General features: G+C 38.9%; 2 protein-coding genes across 2 annotated transcripts in view; one reads left to right on the forward strand and one right to left on the reverse strand.

Annotated features, from left to right (window-relative positions):
- The first annotated feature begins 1,202 nt into the window (after window positions 1-1,202).
- LOC145478432 (snaclec 3-like) lies at window positions 1,203-5,494 on the forward strand. Its single transcript, XM_081456459.1, has 4 exons — window positions 1,203-2,882; window positions 2,971-2,982; window positions 4,324-4,707; window positions 5,229-5,494. Exons 1-4 carry the CDS (start codon window positions 2,822-2,824, stop codon window positions 5,477-5,479), a joined length of 708 nt encoding a protein of 235 aa, XP_081312585.1. The 5' UTR covers window positions 1,203-2,821; the 3' UTR covers window positions 5,480-5,494.
- Window positions 5,495-5,516: 22 nt separating this feature from the next.
- The window catches only part of LOC145478390 (huntingtin-like), a 50,712-nt gene continuing 42,370 nt past the window's right edge, over window positions 5,517-13,858 (reverse strand). The window contains exons 57-67 of the mRNA XM_081456406.1: window positions 13,282-13,353; window positions 12,628-12,743; window positions 12,335-12,449; window positions 11,369-11,514; window positions 10,806-10,873; window positions 10,618-10,729; window positions 10,286-10,448; window positions 9,645-9,727; window positions 8,792-8,869; window positions 8,123-8,213; window positions 5,517-6,823 (exon numbers count right to left, since the gene is read on the reverse strand). Coding sequence (XP_081312532.1) covers window positions 6,716-6,823; window positions 8,123-8,213; window positions 8,792-8,869; window positions 9,645-9,727; window positions 10,286-10,448; window positions 10,618-10,729; window positions 10,806-10,873; window positions 11,369-11,514; window positions 12,335-12,449; window positions 12,628-12,743; window positions 13,282-13,353 — 1,152 coding nt within the window. The 3' untranslated portion in view covers window positions 5,517-6,715. The remainder of the gene's footprint in view (window positions 6,824-8,122; window positions 8,214-8,791; window positions 8,870-9,644; window positions 9,728-10,285; window positions 10,449-10,617; window positions 10,730-10,805; window positions 10,874-11,368; window positions 11,515-12,334; window positions 12,450-12,627; window positions 12,744-13,281; window positions 13,354-13,858) is intronic.

The raw sequence follows: 13,858 nt of genomic DNA on the forward strand, positions 1-13,858 counted from the left end.
TTTGCCACCAAACACTCAAAACCCTGTCAATTAAGCAAGAGTAATTCTCTTTGAGCTACATTGACGTTTACTCCATTGGAAGTAAACTTACAGCCCACCAGAGGAAAGTTGTTTTCTCCACAGCGATTTTTCCGCTTTCGAAACTACAATGCGTTTCATAAAGGCCTTTAACTACAATCCGATCTTAATCCTGCATTCAACGCTCGATGCTGCGCGATTAGATGCAAAATCATATTTTTATGTACAAGTTTTTTTTCATCAAGTAAAATGGAAAGAACTAACAGTTCAATTTATCATATGGCGAAACTGTAACCTGAGTAACCAAAATATCCAACCATGGAAAATATTATAAACTTGTTTAAATAAACAAGCCTTAAAATTTGAAGTCATTTCTTCCATAATTTGTTATAGCAAGATACTAGTATAGAAATGTAGGCCAAAAACTCTAACAATGTTTCCCTAGGCTAACATTTTCTTAAACCGTTGCTGATGAACGAGTGAACGAGACTCTGGGAGACCCATGAAAACCCTCAATCGTAAACTTGCAGGCTATGATCCCGAACCGCCTTTAGAATCTTTATTTTGGGTTAATTTTCCTTAATTTCATTCAGCTTCCCAAAGAGTGTGAGGTAAGCTTATTTCTAACAGAAACAAAATCAGTTGTTTTACAAGTTTCCTTCCATGTAGATCATAAATTTTGGTTACAATAGTATTCAAGACAGAGTTGGACCCATCACCATATGAAATAACAACAAAAAAACACATGATATCAGTAACGTGATTTATCGTTTCTCAAGAGTCATCAACCACAATCATCGATTTAACTTGTTCATTATCGTGCTAAGTGTATACCTCTGCAAGAACAAACAAAACGGAGAATCTTAACTTACCGCCGATGAAATTTACATCGAATGTATAATACAGCCTGAAGCTGTGCAGTTTTCCAAATCAAAGAATAGCCGGGGAGATAACTTGCGGAAAACAAAATGGTTATAACTAAATCATTCAGTAATTTTCTAACGACCTTACTTACGTGTTATTTTCTTAAGCACATATGAAGTTACACTGCTATTAGTCTGATATCTACTGTGAACTGAAAGCCCGACAGCACATAATATCAATAATTATGCTTATATCACGCGGAGTCTTTTTTTCCAGCAACTTCTCCAAAATTCCCAGTGTCAAATTTGAGAAATACAACCTCATGCTCACGAGTAGTGAAATAGCAAACACTGGAAACATTGTGAGGGGGTCTGATAAGTTTAATGTCATACCATTAGTACTATATAGTGTGATTATACTGATATTCTATTTCATTTCATATTTTCTTCGGCGTTCAAGCGACCGCTAACAATAGACTGACGTACGAACAAAACCGCCAGCAGCCCCCCGGGGGGATACTCCCTTATATGGGATATATAGGTTTGTGCGGCCCCAAAGGGTAGGGTTTTCCAGCCGTTTTAATCATAAATAGGGTATCGATTTTGGCCATTTTGGTTATAAATAGGGTATGGCTTTAGCACTCTAGTCTTTAATTGGGTATATTTCTTAGAAGAATCTACTTTTTCTTCGTTTTCAATAAGAACGTCAACAAAAGCCCTTCATAACTTAAGTTTAAGGCAACCGCGCCAGCCGCAACGGTCATAAATAGGGTATTGAATTTTTGGCCAGGTCATAAATAGGGTAGGAAAAATCGCAGATTTTGGTCATAAATAGGGTAAGGGTTTTGGGAAGTGGGCCGCACACCTCCACCCAAATTTTCTGGGAGTACCCCCCGGGCAGCAACCATGAACGACTGCCAGACACTGACAATAGAGCCAAGGTTATAACAGGTAATCCAATAGGAAAGCTGTCATCTGGATGCACGAAACCTTTTTTGGTTCTAAGGTGCTTCCCCATCTTGATTTTGCGTGAACATTTTCAGTTGGCTTACTAAGAACATTCTTCAATTTTACTCAAAATCCTAAACTTACTACCCTTACACTGGTATATTACATGAATGTCATGTGCATGTCTGCAGAACTAAAGGAAATGAAGTCTTAAATCGCTTTCTCCTTCAGTGAAACAGTCTTCAAATGGAAGCAGACCTACAGTTTTACTGTTCATCAACAGGTTAAAACGTTGCCGGATTTTTTATGTAAAAACTGCCAGATAGGATCGCCCACAAGCAAGGAAAACCACTGAAGCGAAGGTTTCAAAAGCTCTTACAGTTAAACAATCAAATTAAAATACAATGGAACACCTCCGACGACCAGCTCGTTAATACAACCACCTATTTATTATGGTGATTATCTTTTGGCCTGAAGAAAACGCTTAGTCGTTCATTTCCCATTTTAAGAACCCCTTAAACATGACCTCTCCCTTGACACGACCACAATTTTATGCGCAGGCGCAAGTTATGTGACCTCACTTGTCTCACCAAACGATCAGCAGACAAATCAAAATCTAGTTCTCAGAAGATGCGAAGGCCTTGGGAACGACATTAGCACAAATCGAAGGCTAGAATCACTGAACACACAATGACCACGGTGGAAATGGTTGTCATATCAATGTTCGTTTTTAACAAAGACTATTTGACATGCTAGCTGGCAATTTGTCACACTTTTATCCAGACACTGTCAAGCTTCGTTTACATACTAAGAAACCCAGAAAGCGACGAGAGAAAAAAGCATGCCAATGTTGATTACTTTGTTGTAAATCACTTTTTACAGCAGCAGCAGCAGCAGCTGCTGCATCTTCAAATAAATGAAATATTGTTAAGAATTGCCAGATGACAACCTAGCAAGCGGGATCTTCCTATAAAAGGTTAAAAGACCCGAGAATGCTACTCTTATTTCTTTGTACGGTAAGTGTTGAATGTTCATCACAAAACTTTGAAACCCGCGTTTGGCAAATTGTAATCTAAGTTCTTTGTTTAATCTGTTCCTCTTGAGCAGTTCTATTTGCTTTCACCGGTATTGGCTGATGAAGTTTTATCAGAAGGTGAGAATAATTAATAGTCGTTCTGTTTAGTTTTGCATGGTCCTTCTGTTGGCAAAAGAAGACATGCGAGACTTTCCACAGTCAAAAATACACAAGAACGTCTAGCCAGATATAAATCTTATTTACAATATGACTTGCTGTGCTGAATGTAATATATGTCTTGCTTATTTGCTTTTCAAACGAAGAAGCAGGACCAAAATTTCATTCAGATATAAATGTATTTCCCCTTACAAATATTAGTATATTCCGTCTTGCTTGTTTGCTTCTAGCATCTAGCGAGACCACTGAAATCAGTCATAAGAAAAGGCCTTTCGAGCGCAAGCTTTTATCAGCTTTCCGTTGAGATAAATACATTTCCCTAAACAAATTAAAACAACTTTCTTTACCAACAGGAAATAAATTGCCCTAACATCGAAGTCAGAGATGAACTTGAAAAATAAAAATTAAAAATGCGTAAAAATAATAAACCCAGTTTTAACAACCCGGCGATTTCAAATTATTCTTTTCGCCGATGTCATCGTTCTACCTAATTGTCAGCCCATGTCGCAGTTAATTAAAAATACGTCAAATTTTGGCCTCCTTTTAAATTCATTTTGTGCATATAAAAAATTTTCTTTTACGAAGACTGTTTTACTGACATGGATATCAAGTCTCATAAACTACCAAGTACGTGCTGCTGAAAAAAAATTAGAAATGAAGAAGGGTGCGTTGTACATGTACACGTGCATGCAATATTAGTGAATAATTCTGACCGATATTGCTTATCACTAAAAGATGCTAAGTAAGTCAAGGAAGCCAATTACGTAGAAAGAAACGCAGGGCAATACTGATTGGCGACATACTTTTATCAAAACGATCGTGACCAGCGGAGAGCATCTGATGCACTGTTAAATGATCACTGTGCGAGATTGGCTTCCCTTCCGACTGTACGTAATATTTTTGCATTGTGTGCACCCACGTTAACGGTCTAAAAAGGTACATGAGAGTTTTTGTAATTTCCGCCTCTTCTCTTCCCATGTAATCTTGACTTGAAGTAAGAGTACTTCAAAATAGCAGTAAAGATAGTTTGTCATGATCAAATGTCCCAACTAATTCATCAGTGAAATTTGATTGTGTATATAATTTTGCACTCGAATATAAAAGGTTCCCCACGCCTCTTTTACCACGCTTTTCATGCTTCTCGCTTTTCAGTCAAACCAAAACGGACACAGCGCGTTCTTAATGCATTGTGAGAGGGTGGTACGGAGAAACGAGACAAAAATTCCATGTCCCATTTTATTGAAAAACCTGTTTCTATCGCTTCTTTTTTATGGGTTAATTCCCTGTTTTAACGTTAAACAGGTTTGACTTGTCCAACCGACTGGTTGTACCTGAACGGTTCCTGCTATCGAGCTTACAGCACGAAGCTGTCGTGGTTTGATGCGGTAAAATTCTGTCAGGAAAATAAAGGAGAACTGGTCAGCATCAATTCTGAAGGAGAACAGCGCTTTGTTTACCAAAGCATGGCGGTCAAAAAAACTCTATGGATCGGCCTGGTCAAAGATTCTGGTTTGCAGAGTTTCCGTTGGTCGACGGGAGAGAAGCTAACTTATCAGAACTGGATTCCAGGAGAGGGAAGCATATCTGGCCATGAGGACTGTGGCGAGATGACAGACTATAGTATATTTCATGGTCAATGGAACGACAAATCCTGCTCCGCAAAACAACCATACATCTGTGAGAAAGGTGACGTGAAATTCCTTTGGTCTGATCTGTCAGTAATCTTGAACCCGGATCTCCCACGGCCAAGCGTCAAACAGTGAGATCTTTGTAAGAGTTTAATCTGTCGGTAAAAGTAGAGCTCTTTCGGAGCTAACCCGCCTAAAAAACGTCGACGCATATAAAGCTTTGCGATGTTGCTTCTTTAGTTTGTTTAAGCAAAGAATTTTGCATGTAACCCTCTCCCATCTCCAGCTAATGCTGGGATGCTTCATTCACGTTTGCGCAGACACACTAACATCTGAACACAACGTTTACAGAGGTGGGAGGAAGGTGGGGAAGTTGTGCACTGTAGGTTCAAATGCGACAAACGCCGATGCGATGAGTAATGCTTGTGATTATACACAAGTCATGGTGCAATGTTAGAAAAATTAAAATTAACGACAAGGGGAAATGTTAACATTCAACAAACGAATAAGATGTGTAACTTCCCAACTTCCTCAAAATCAAGTGTTGAACATTAACGTGGACACGTTTTCTTAAAACAGATGCGCTAAGTGGACGATATTTCAAGAGGTTACTACGAAGACAGCTGACTGGTCACATGATTAATCACGGGATCACATCTAGTGATATGGAATGCATATTGTTGTGTCAACGCCAGCAACAATGCATGTCAGTCAACTACAAACTTGGAGAATCTACAAGCGCCTGCGAGTTAAATGCCGCTATCGCAGAGGACTTTCCTGAAGATCTCACTTATAGCAACGAGTTTGATTATTATGAGTCTTTCGTATAGAGGCTAGATCATGACGTGGAATGAGGAATGGGATCCACTCGTAACAAAAAATAACTAAATAAATAAATAAATAATAAATAATAAATAAATATAACAAACGCTGCCCTGTATTCGGTTTTCCCATCAAGAGGCAATAAACTCGACACTGCTGCCGGGAAACAGTGACATACTTGTCGTTTTAAACCTTATTTTCTGGCGATAGAAAGCCATCTTAGTATCATCCCTCCTATTTCCCGACCCCTTCCCCAAACAATGGGAGAGATTGTTTCGTACGCTCTGTCGCTATAATCCTACAACATTAGATGGAGAAAAGGGTTGTTGCATAGTGTTGAGAATTTTCAGAGTTAGTGAAAGTATTGCATGAAAAGAGCCTCTCGAATTCAACATGTACAGTCAATGGAAGGCCAATGAGAACCCACCGCGAAAGATGCGGGAAAATTGACAATTAGGTGAATAACAGAAACGCAAAATTGAAAAAGGTACACTTGTATGCAGGCAACTTGAGCCCCAGCTTTATTTATCAACGTGAGGATAACCCAGTATTCACTCCGATGTTTAAGTTGTTTTCAGTTATGCATGTGAAGTAGTTAAAATTGTTCCTTTATTCGCTATCATAGATCTTTGGTAATATTTATATCTTATTATAGGAAAATATTTCCAGATACATTTTTCCATTCTAAATAAAATTGATGATAGAATGAAGCTTGATAACAAGTTTCATTTTTGACTTACGTGCAGAAAACATCTCGCAAGTGATGTTTGGCTTTTATTTTCTGACTGCGGTGTGAAAAGCAATGCCTTTCATAGCACACCTAGATGGTTCAAACCTATTTGTTAAAGGGTGAAACGAAGAGCACCATGTTACTGTTTACACCCTCACAAACAGCATCCACATCCCAATAGATGCACATGTAACCTTCATGATCAATTTAAGTAGTTGTAAAGTCACACAGCAAGAAAAGATTTCTTGTTACAGGACTTAGCAGAATTTCCCGCTAGTAACTTCACAGCAAGCTGCACAGGCTACTGAAAGCTTCACAAGTCAAATCTATCTTTGATTTGATAAACCACGTGCTCTTCGCAATGCCCTTCCTTTTCTCAGTCGATCTATGATCATCGTCTCTCGCGAGGAAGCAATATCACATTTGAGGACATACTACCCTTCGATCCCAATTTTTGATTGACGTTTTACCTTCGTAAGGTAAAACACGGAATTTTTGTGATGTTCTTCCGAGTTTATCTCTCAGACAGACAGCATTCAATCAGTTCTCTGTAAGCTGCACTCGTTTGAGCGGCGTTTCTAAACGTGGATATCAAGGTTTCTTTGTGAGTTGAATCGAGATTCTGTGGAAAGAAAAATACTGATCAAAGTTGAGCAGGCTTTTGGTCGAGAAGAGTTCCCTATAAAGTTTCTTAACTTGCATATTCGAGGACAAAACAATTAGATCATGATGTCAAGATTTCTATGAGGTGACATTTGATGAGGCCTAAGGAACGAGCGAGAAATCTAATGGCCAATTCCCTCTATGAGACGGGCCTGCAGGGAATCTCGTTCGCTGTATTCATCAAACAGATAGCCAGTCCAACGGAGCAACATTCGAGGAGTTGTTGAAGATATTGTTGCAGTGTAAGTCCCAAAACGAGGAGTTTTTAGAAGTCAAGCACTCGTGCGCCACATTGGACTGGACATGAATATTATTTTTGATGGATACAACTACCATGATTCCATACGGGTTCATCTCAGAGGGAATTGGCCATTGTTTTAGTAGAAGTTTACTACTAAATTTCTTTCAAATAACGATTCGAACTCAGTTATTTCTCTTAAAGCAGTATTTAAGTTCACGCTTTAGTAAAAACACGCGCGGATTGAATTGTTGTTTGAAACTTTCAGCTGTATACACCCACTCATCAGTTCATTAAAAGAGTTTGACGGTTTAAAGTCACATGATGCTCAATTTCCTTTCTTGAGTGTTCTTGAGAATTGCCGTTATCCAGTGATATTTCTAAATCTTCCTAAACACATCGGATAAACGAGAAAACCCTACCATTTTGTGGACGACCTCCAGTCACTGCACACTAATGGATGATAGTGAACGAGTGGCTCAGCCAAACAAATTGCAGCATTTGCATTAAAATACTAGTAGAATTCTAGTAGTATACTAATGCAAACGCTGCGATCTGATTGGCTGAGCTATCTTACAGTGTCAGCCATTATTGTGTAGTGGGTTTAGGTCGCGTTCCAAATTGCGACGTTCTCTCCTTTCTGTCTCCGAAGTTTCGGCGGAACATTTCGAAGCAAATGGGTAATTAAAATCCTGAGGACTATGGGAAGGTAATGCACGATTTCTTGACTTCAAAAACTCAAAATTCAGATGCGCGTGTACACAGCTGTAAATTTTGTAAAATGACAAGTTGGTCCGCGCTATTTTTCTAAAGCGCAAACTTTTATACTACGTAGCGAAATAATTGGAAATCGTTATTTGAAGGAAATTTAAGTTAAAATTCTACTAAAACAATTCATCAAATTCATAATCTGATTGTTAAATAGATAAATAGAATTAAAAGCTTGTTGCGAGTGACTGGACGGAACCGATCCAGAAAGTAACCAAAGAATCAATCTTTAGATGGCGGAAAGCGTCTTACCTGAGTTCTGTAGAAATCCATGGCTGCCGCGCAAAATAATTTAACATCGATGCTTTCAAGCTTTCCCATTCTTCCCACGATATAGGAAAAGCTGAGGTCACAGTTAAGGGCAATCTACAAGAAGGTATGATCTGCAAAGGTCCTTACAGTTCTTGCGCTTGCCTGTTATTCTACCAACGATGAACGTTTCACAAAGGGCAGTGCATACACTCAATGACCGGATGTCCCTTCATTTAGCTAAAGAAAAAAATCCGAAGGCAAGAGATTGGGGGCGGGGAGGGGAGCATTTCCAATATGCTTTACGCATTGAGTCGCCCAGAGCACTATCACGATAATCTCAAAATGATATTTCATACTTCCGAGTACATAAGAGAAATTGAGAAAACACGAGCCGTATACAAGTTTCTTCTCAATTTCCAATTGTTCTCGAATTCCTCACAGTGCTGGGCTGTTTATGAAAGTACGATACAAAGCTTTGGCTCCTAAAGGCTTTGTGATAGAGATTTAACGGGTCAGAAAAAAAATGAAACACGCTGTTTATGTTTAAAACTATAATAACTCATAGTATTTTACCCGATCAGACTGCGCAAAATCCAAACTACAATATCAAGAGTTTCATGACTTTTCACTCGAGAATGACTAAATATAAATGAAAACTTCAACGGATACAGAGCTCGGATCCATTTGTTGCTGGAAGCGCTCACAAAGAAGCAAGTTAGACTCCACACGGCCATTGATAGAGGCGTCCTGTTACATGAAAAAACCACAACATATTATGTGAGTTTTGAACGTGTACGAAAAAACATAAATTGTACAAGCCGCTTTTCGCTCTCTCAGTTTCAAGTCAAGTCAAAGTTATTCAGCTGAGTAGCTCTTGTTTTTATCCACGAGTTTTGCGTCCTCGCAAAAGTTTCAGAGAGAGCAAAAAGGTACTGTTTTGTAGTCTATAATCCTCGACAAAAGTAGCAGGAACGCTCAGAGTAATGGATGGTATTTTGCGTCACTTAACTCTTAAACTTTGAAAATAACAGTTTTGAGATCCTAAAACATACGTTAAGAGTATCCCTACCCCCCACCCCCCACCCCCATTTCAGTGTTGCATCTTAAAGGGATATGTTTTAAGAATACTTTTGGTGGAAAGTCGACACTGACAAAAGTAGGAGGTAGGAAGTAGCAGTAGTGTAAAACGTGCCACAAATTTTGTTCCGAATTGTAGGGTAATCATAAAGAAGCAATTCTATATATTAAAAAAAATAAATAAATAAAATAAGGACGTTATCCTCAATGTTACAATGCTTAAAAACTTCCAAATCGGTTTGGTGAATCTTCCGATTCCAAGTAGCCATAAAATAGTTCTAATTAATCATTCAGAGAACTACACTCAGATCATTCGTGAGCATACCGGACGCTGTTACGTCTGTTTATAAACACACAACGCTTCTCCCATTTAAGCAAAAACAGCACTAACAGAAACAAAATAAAAACGCTCAAAGTAATGATCACAAGTAAGAAAATAACACACCGTTGAATAAAACTTCCAAGTGATAGAAGGACCCAGTCTCTCACTTCCGTTTGCTGACCTTGACTGTGGAGACCCTCAAACACCTGATCAGTAAGCCATAACAATTAAAACACGAAAGCCATACACAACTAGCAGTTAAGTTAAATTCTATTCATGTATGAGTGGTCTCGTTTACTGTAATTTCTTCTTGCATCATCTTTCTATGGTCTTTCAGTAATAGGTGAAGACATGACTGGTCGTTACACATTACGTGACAGTTCAATATGACCAAATATTTTTCACACTGACATAAGTAATGTGGCTTCATCTGGTAATATGTGAAAAAGGCTTCCAATATACGTCGTCCCTTCGAAGATATCTTAACGAACATCAAGGTAAAGGCGTGCGCAAGATTCAAAAGTTTCAATCAAACGACAACAACATTTCCTAAGTGACTGTCTAAAGCAGACTCTCTTAAAGGTGAACGACTCGCACAAGAGGTAGTGAAAGTAAGTCGGCGGATACGCCCGAAAAAAAACCTCCCATGCAGATGTTCGTTAGTCTCGTCACTCACATATTAAACATGGGGCGACGAGCCGACAAAACGATACAAGAAAAGAAGTCATCTGGACTAGAACATCCAGCACATTACATGTACGTACCTTAAACAAGACTTGAGCCATAAGCTCAGGATGTGGCCGCTGACTGGAAAGAAACTCTCCTATCACTTTGTTCATGATTTCCTGTGCGGGGAAGAAATCAAGTAACAGAGGCGGCAAAACTCTGGCCACAACTCTCGCCTCGGATGGGACGCCTTTTCGTATCCTGTACATAAAAAAATAATACATAGAATTTTGTAATTTGAGTCCAATAATAGTCTTGCACTTAGTGGACCGGAGAGGAGGAACGAAAAAGGACAAGCAGCGTGGTAGACCCTGTTCCAGACTAGAGCATGAGCATAAGTTTAACTGTTGAAAATAATTTTTAAACCAACCTGTCAAAAAGAACCGTGACACGTTCCATGGCAATGAGGAGTATGTCTTCCGTGGGAAACTCCACAGTGTCAGGCTGAGGGTAGATTCCACTCGGTCGGTCTCCAATTTTGCCTGTAAAACACAAAATATCATCAAGTCTTGAAGGAAGGCGCTATGCCAGAAAAAAAAAGGTCGGAAAGTTCCCTACCTGTGTACATGCATGTGATCAATAAACTCAGTGCAGATATGGCTCTTTGAGGGTTTTGCATAGACAATCTGTAACAAAAAGGAAGCATCATATGCCTTTCCTGTCCTGATGTTCAAAACTATGTCAAACATCAATTGCTCAATAGGCCATTTCCGAATTACCTTTAGCCTCTTTCTCAAAGCGAGTCTTCGTGCCCCTCTTTTGTAATGAAAATGAGGTTTCATTAATATGCAAATTAAACTCATTTTCATAAATGGTCGTGCACCACGCTTCGCTTTGATAGGAAGGCTTAAAGCAACTCGAAAATGCGCTATTGCGTGACTCGTAGTTAAGGAATAAATTCACCTGGTTAATTGGGAAATTGATTTCACATTTAGGACTTTGACTACGGGTTGTTTCATCCCACATCAGGGCCAAATCTAGCCCTAATCTAGACCTTATTAGATCTCATCTGTTTGCTTTGTTATATTCTTTCCTTTTTGACACGAGAACACGAGCGCAATCGAGAAAGAGGAGCCCGTGAACAAGACTGTCACAAGTTACAATTGACCCACCCGACCCACCTGTCGACGCTGAGTTTCACTAGTGAATCAGACTCTGCACTTGACAGCGCAAAGGACACCACCAGTCTCTCCAGTCCTCTCATGATAGTGTGATAAACACAAGTGGGAGTGCTGTCCTCGTTTGAAGACGCGATACGAACAGCAGTCTGGAAGTCAAGTAACAACAAAACAACAATACGACGATAAATGAAAACAGACCTTTCAAGAAAATACTTTTACATCTCTTACAAGAAACAGTTGTACTGCATCACAGTTGGAGGCTATCCTTCCTAGAATCAATCGGGTTTCCGATTCTTATCCGCCAGTCAAGAGTCACGTGAACGAAAATAAGTCGGATTAAGTCGGCATGACGTGAACGGGATACATGTTAATAAGCAACCTCTCAGAGGAAAAATGAAAGCGTCAAACGATTCCTGAGGACAAAAGCTCGACCTAAAAACTGCTTATCCCAGGTAAAGTGAAGTGTTTAGTTCATTGTAAGCTAGGAAATGATAAAAAGGTAGCAAAAACAGTGCGAGAGGTTGCATTAGGCAATCGGATAATGTACTATTTTCTAACAATTTTATCACGCTTAAAAGCTAACATAACCAATGTACAGAAAAACTAGTCTTTAAATTCTTGATTTATATTTCATTATTTAACAAATAAGGAAGACTAAGCTGTGTATTACACTGTGATAAAACACGACGGCCATTTGAGAACACAAGGCTTAGACTTCTTCATTTGCTTTATGAAATAGGCGAAAAACAATAAAACACGCTTTTTCTATGTTTTATACTCTGATTAAACGTGGGGTTTTGACCAATCAGAGCGCGCGGGGGGTCCTATCTATTTTATAATGTATGACAAAGTAGAACTAACAAGCAAGGGTTGAAAACTCCATAAACTAAGCCGAACCTCGTGAAAGAATGGGATTTGGTTTGAAAATGAAAACAAATGGTAGTAACCGTTATAAGAGCATTGTACCTTAAGGAGGTTAGCCTTCAATTCTTGGTCACTGATTTCATCAGCGTACCTCTCCAGCAAGTAAAATGCTGTAGACCACATGACTAACAAGTGATGCTCCGCTAAAGAAACCGCACTGAAAGAGAGTGTAAGACAAGGTTAAAAGCAGTGCAACACAAGGAATGGACATGGCTTGTGGGTTAAAACAACAATGAGAAAACGAATGATGCTCGCGCGAAACTGAACGTTTCAAGAACAATCCAAGTAAAAGATCAAACGAAGAAACGTTGCACAACAAATAATTTTCCTGTTACCCCGTCAAAGCAGTAAGCTTCTTGCTGAGAAAGTCGGTTAGGACTGGCAACAACACAGCACCAACAGAAGCCACGTGAATCTCCAACAGATACATTGCACCATACAGAGCGGAGATCTGCGGGATATATGCAGGAGAAAGGTAACTGACAGAGTTGGCATACAAGTATATGAGTTGACTCTATGGTCGACCTCGTTTTCAAGATAACAGAAACCCTGCGAACGAGGTTATCGCTCAGTACGTAAATTGGCCAACGGTTACATTCAAATGTTTGCCTATTTCCATCTTACGTAAATTTGATCTTACGTAAATTTACGACGCATTTGATCAGAAGTTTAATCTATTTTAGAGTTTATGTACAAGATAATCGCCTACCAATGCACAATCTAGCCCCATCCCCAACCCTTACTGTCACCCAACCCCTAGGACACAACGAGAAAAATATAAATGAATTTATAGCGACAATGCCGCTTAATGCACGACAAACCGCAAGAAGAAAGCTAAACCAAGTTTGGATAAAAGGAATCAAAATAAAGCGTGTCGTCTCTTTAAATTTCTATCGTGAGGTTTTGATACCACGTGTGCTAATCGAAATGAGTATAACATGCACAATGGTACTCCGGTTACTTACATAACAGGTAACGAAGTTATTTACCTGAAGAGGCACGTGCGGACTTCTAAGCGACGATTCTAATATCTTGCACACTCTTTCAGCAGTGGCACCTTCCTGGAGGGAGATGACAACAAAATATGATTTCAAATCAATTTTCCTTGGCTCAAAACCAATCAGTAAGAGGTTAAAAACTGAACAAACATAACAATTGTAGTCAGCATATAACTTCCATCATAATGTCAATACAGTGAAAACTTTGTTTATACAAATATATTATAGACTGTAGTAAAGTTTCCACATTAACCGGTTAATTTAAGAGAAAATATTTACAGAGACAATATAATGGCAATTTTGCCGCATTTTTGGCCAATACAATGCCAGAATTATGACTTATTGAATTGCTCCGTAATTTTTGACAGAACTAAACAACTATTTCTTTGTCTTTTGTTTTATTTTTATTTTTATTTTTTTTCACTTTTGGAAGTTATGCACCTTACACTGCCCCTTTAAGATAGAGATTAAACGGGTGTTCGTAAACTGAGGTTTACCAGTACATGTACATAGACGTGAAGGCAAGTGACAAGAACGGAGAAAATCGTAAATTAAACTTGAGGACATT

Source organism: Orbicella franksi, chromosome 2 (genome assembly GCF_964199315.1).
Source record: "Orbicella franksi chromosome 2, jaOrbFran1.1, whole genome shotgun sequence".
Taxonomy (NCBI): Eukaryota; Metazoa; Cnidaria; class Anthozoa; order Scleractinia; family Merulinidae; genus Orbicella; species Orbicella franksi.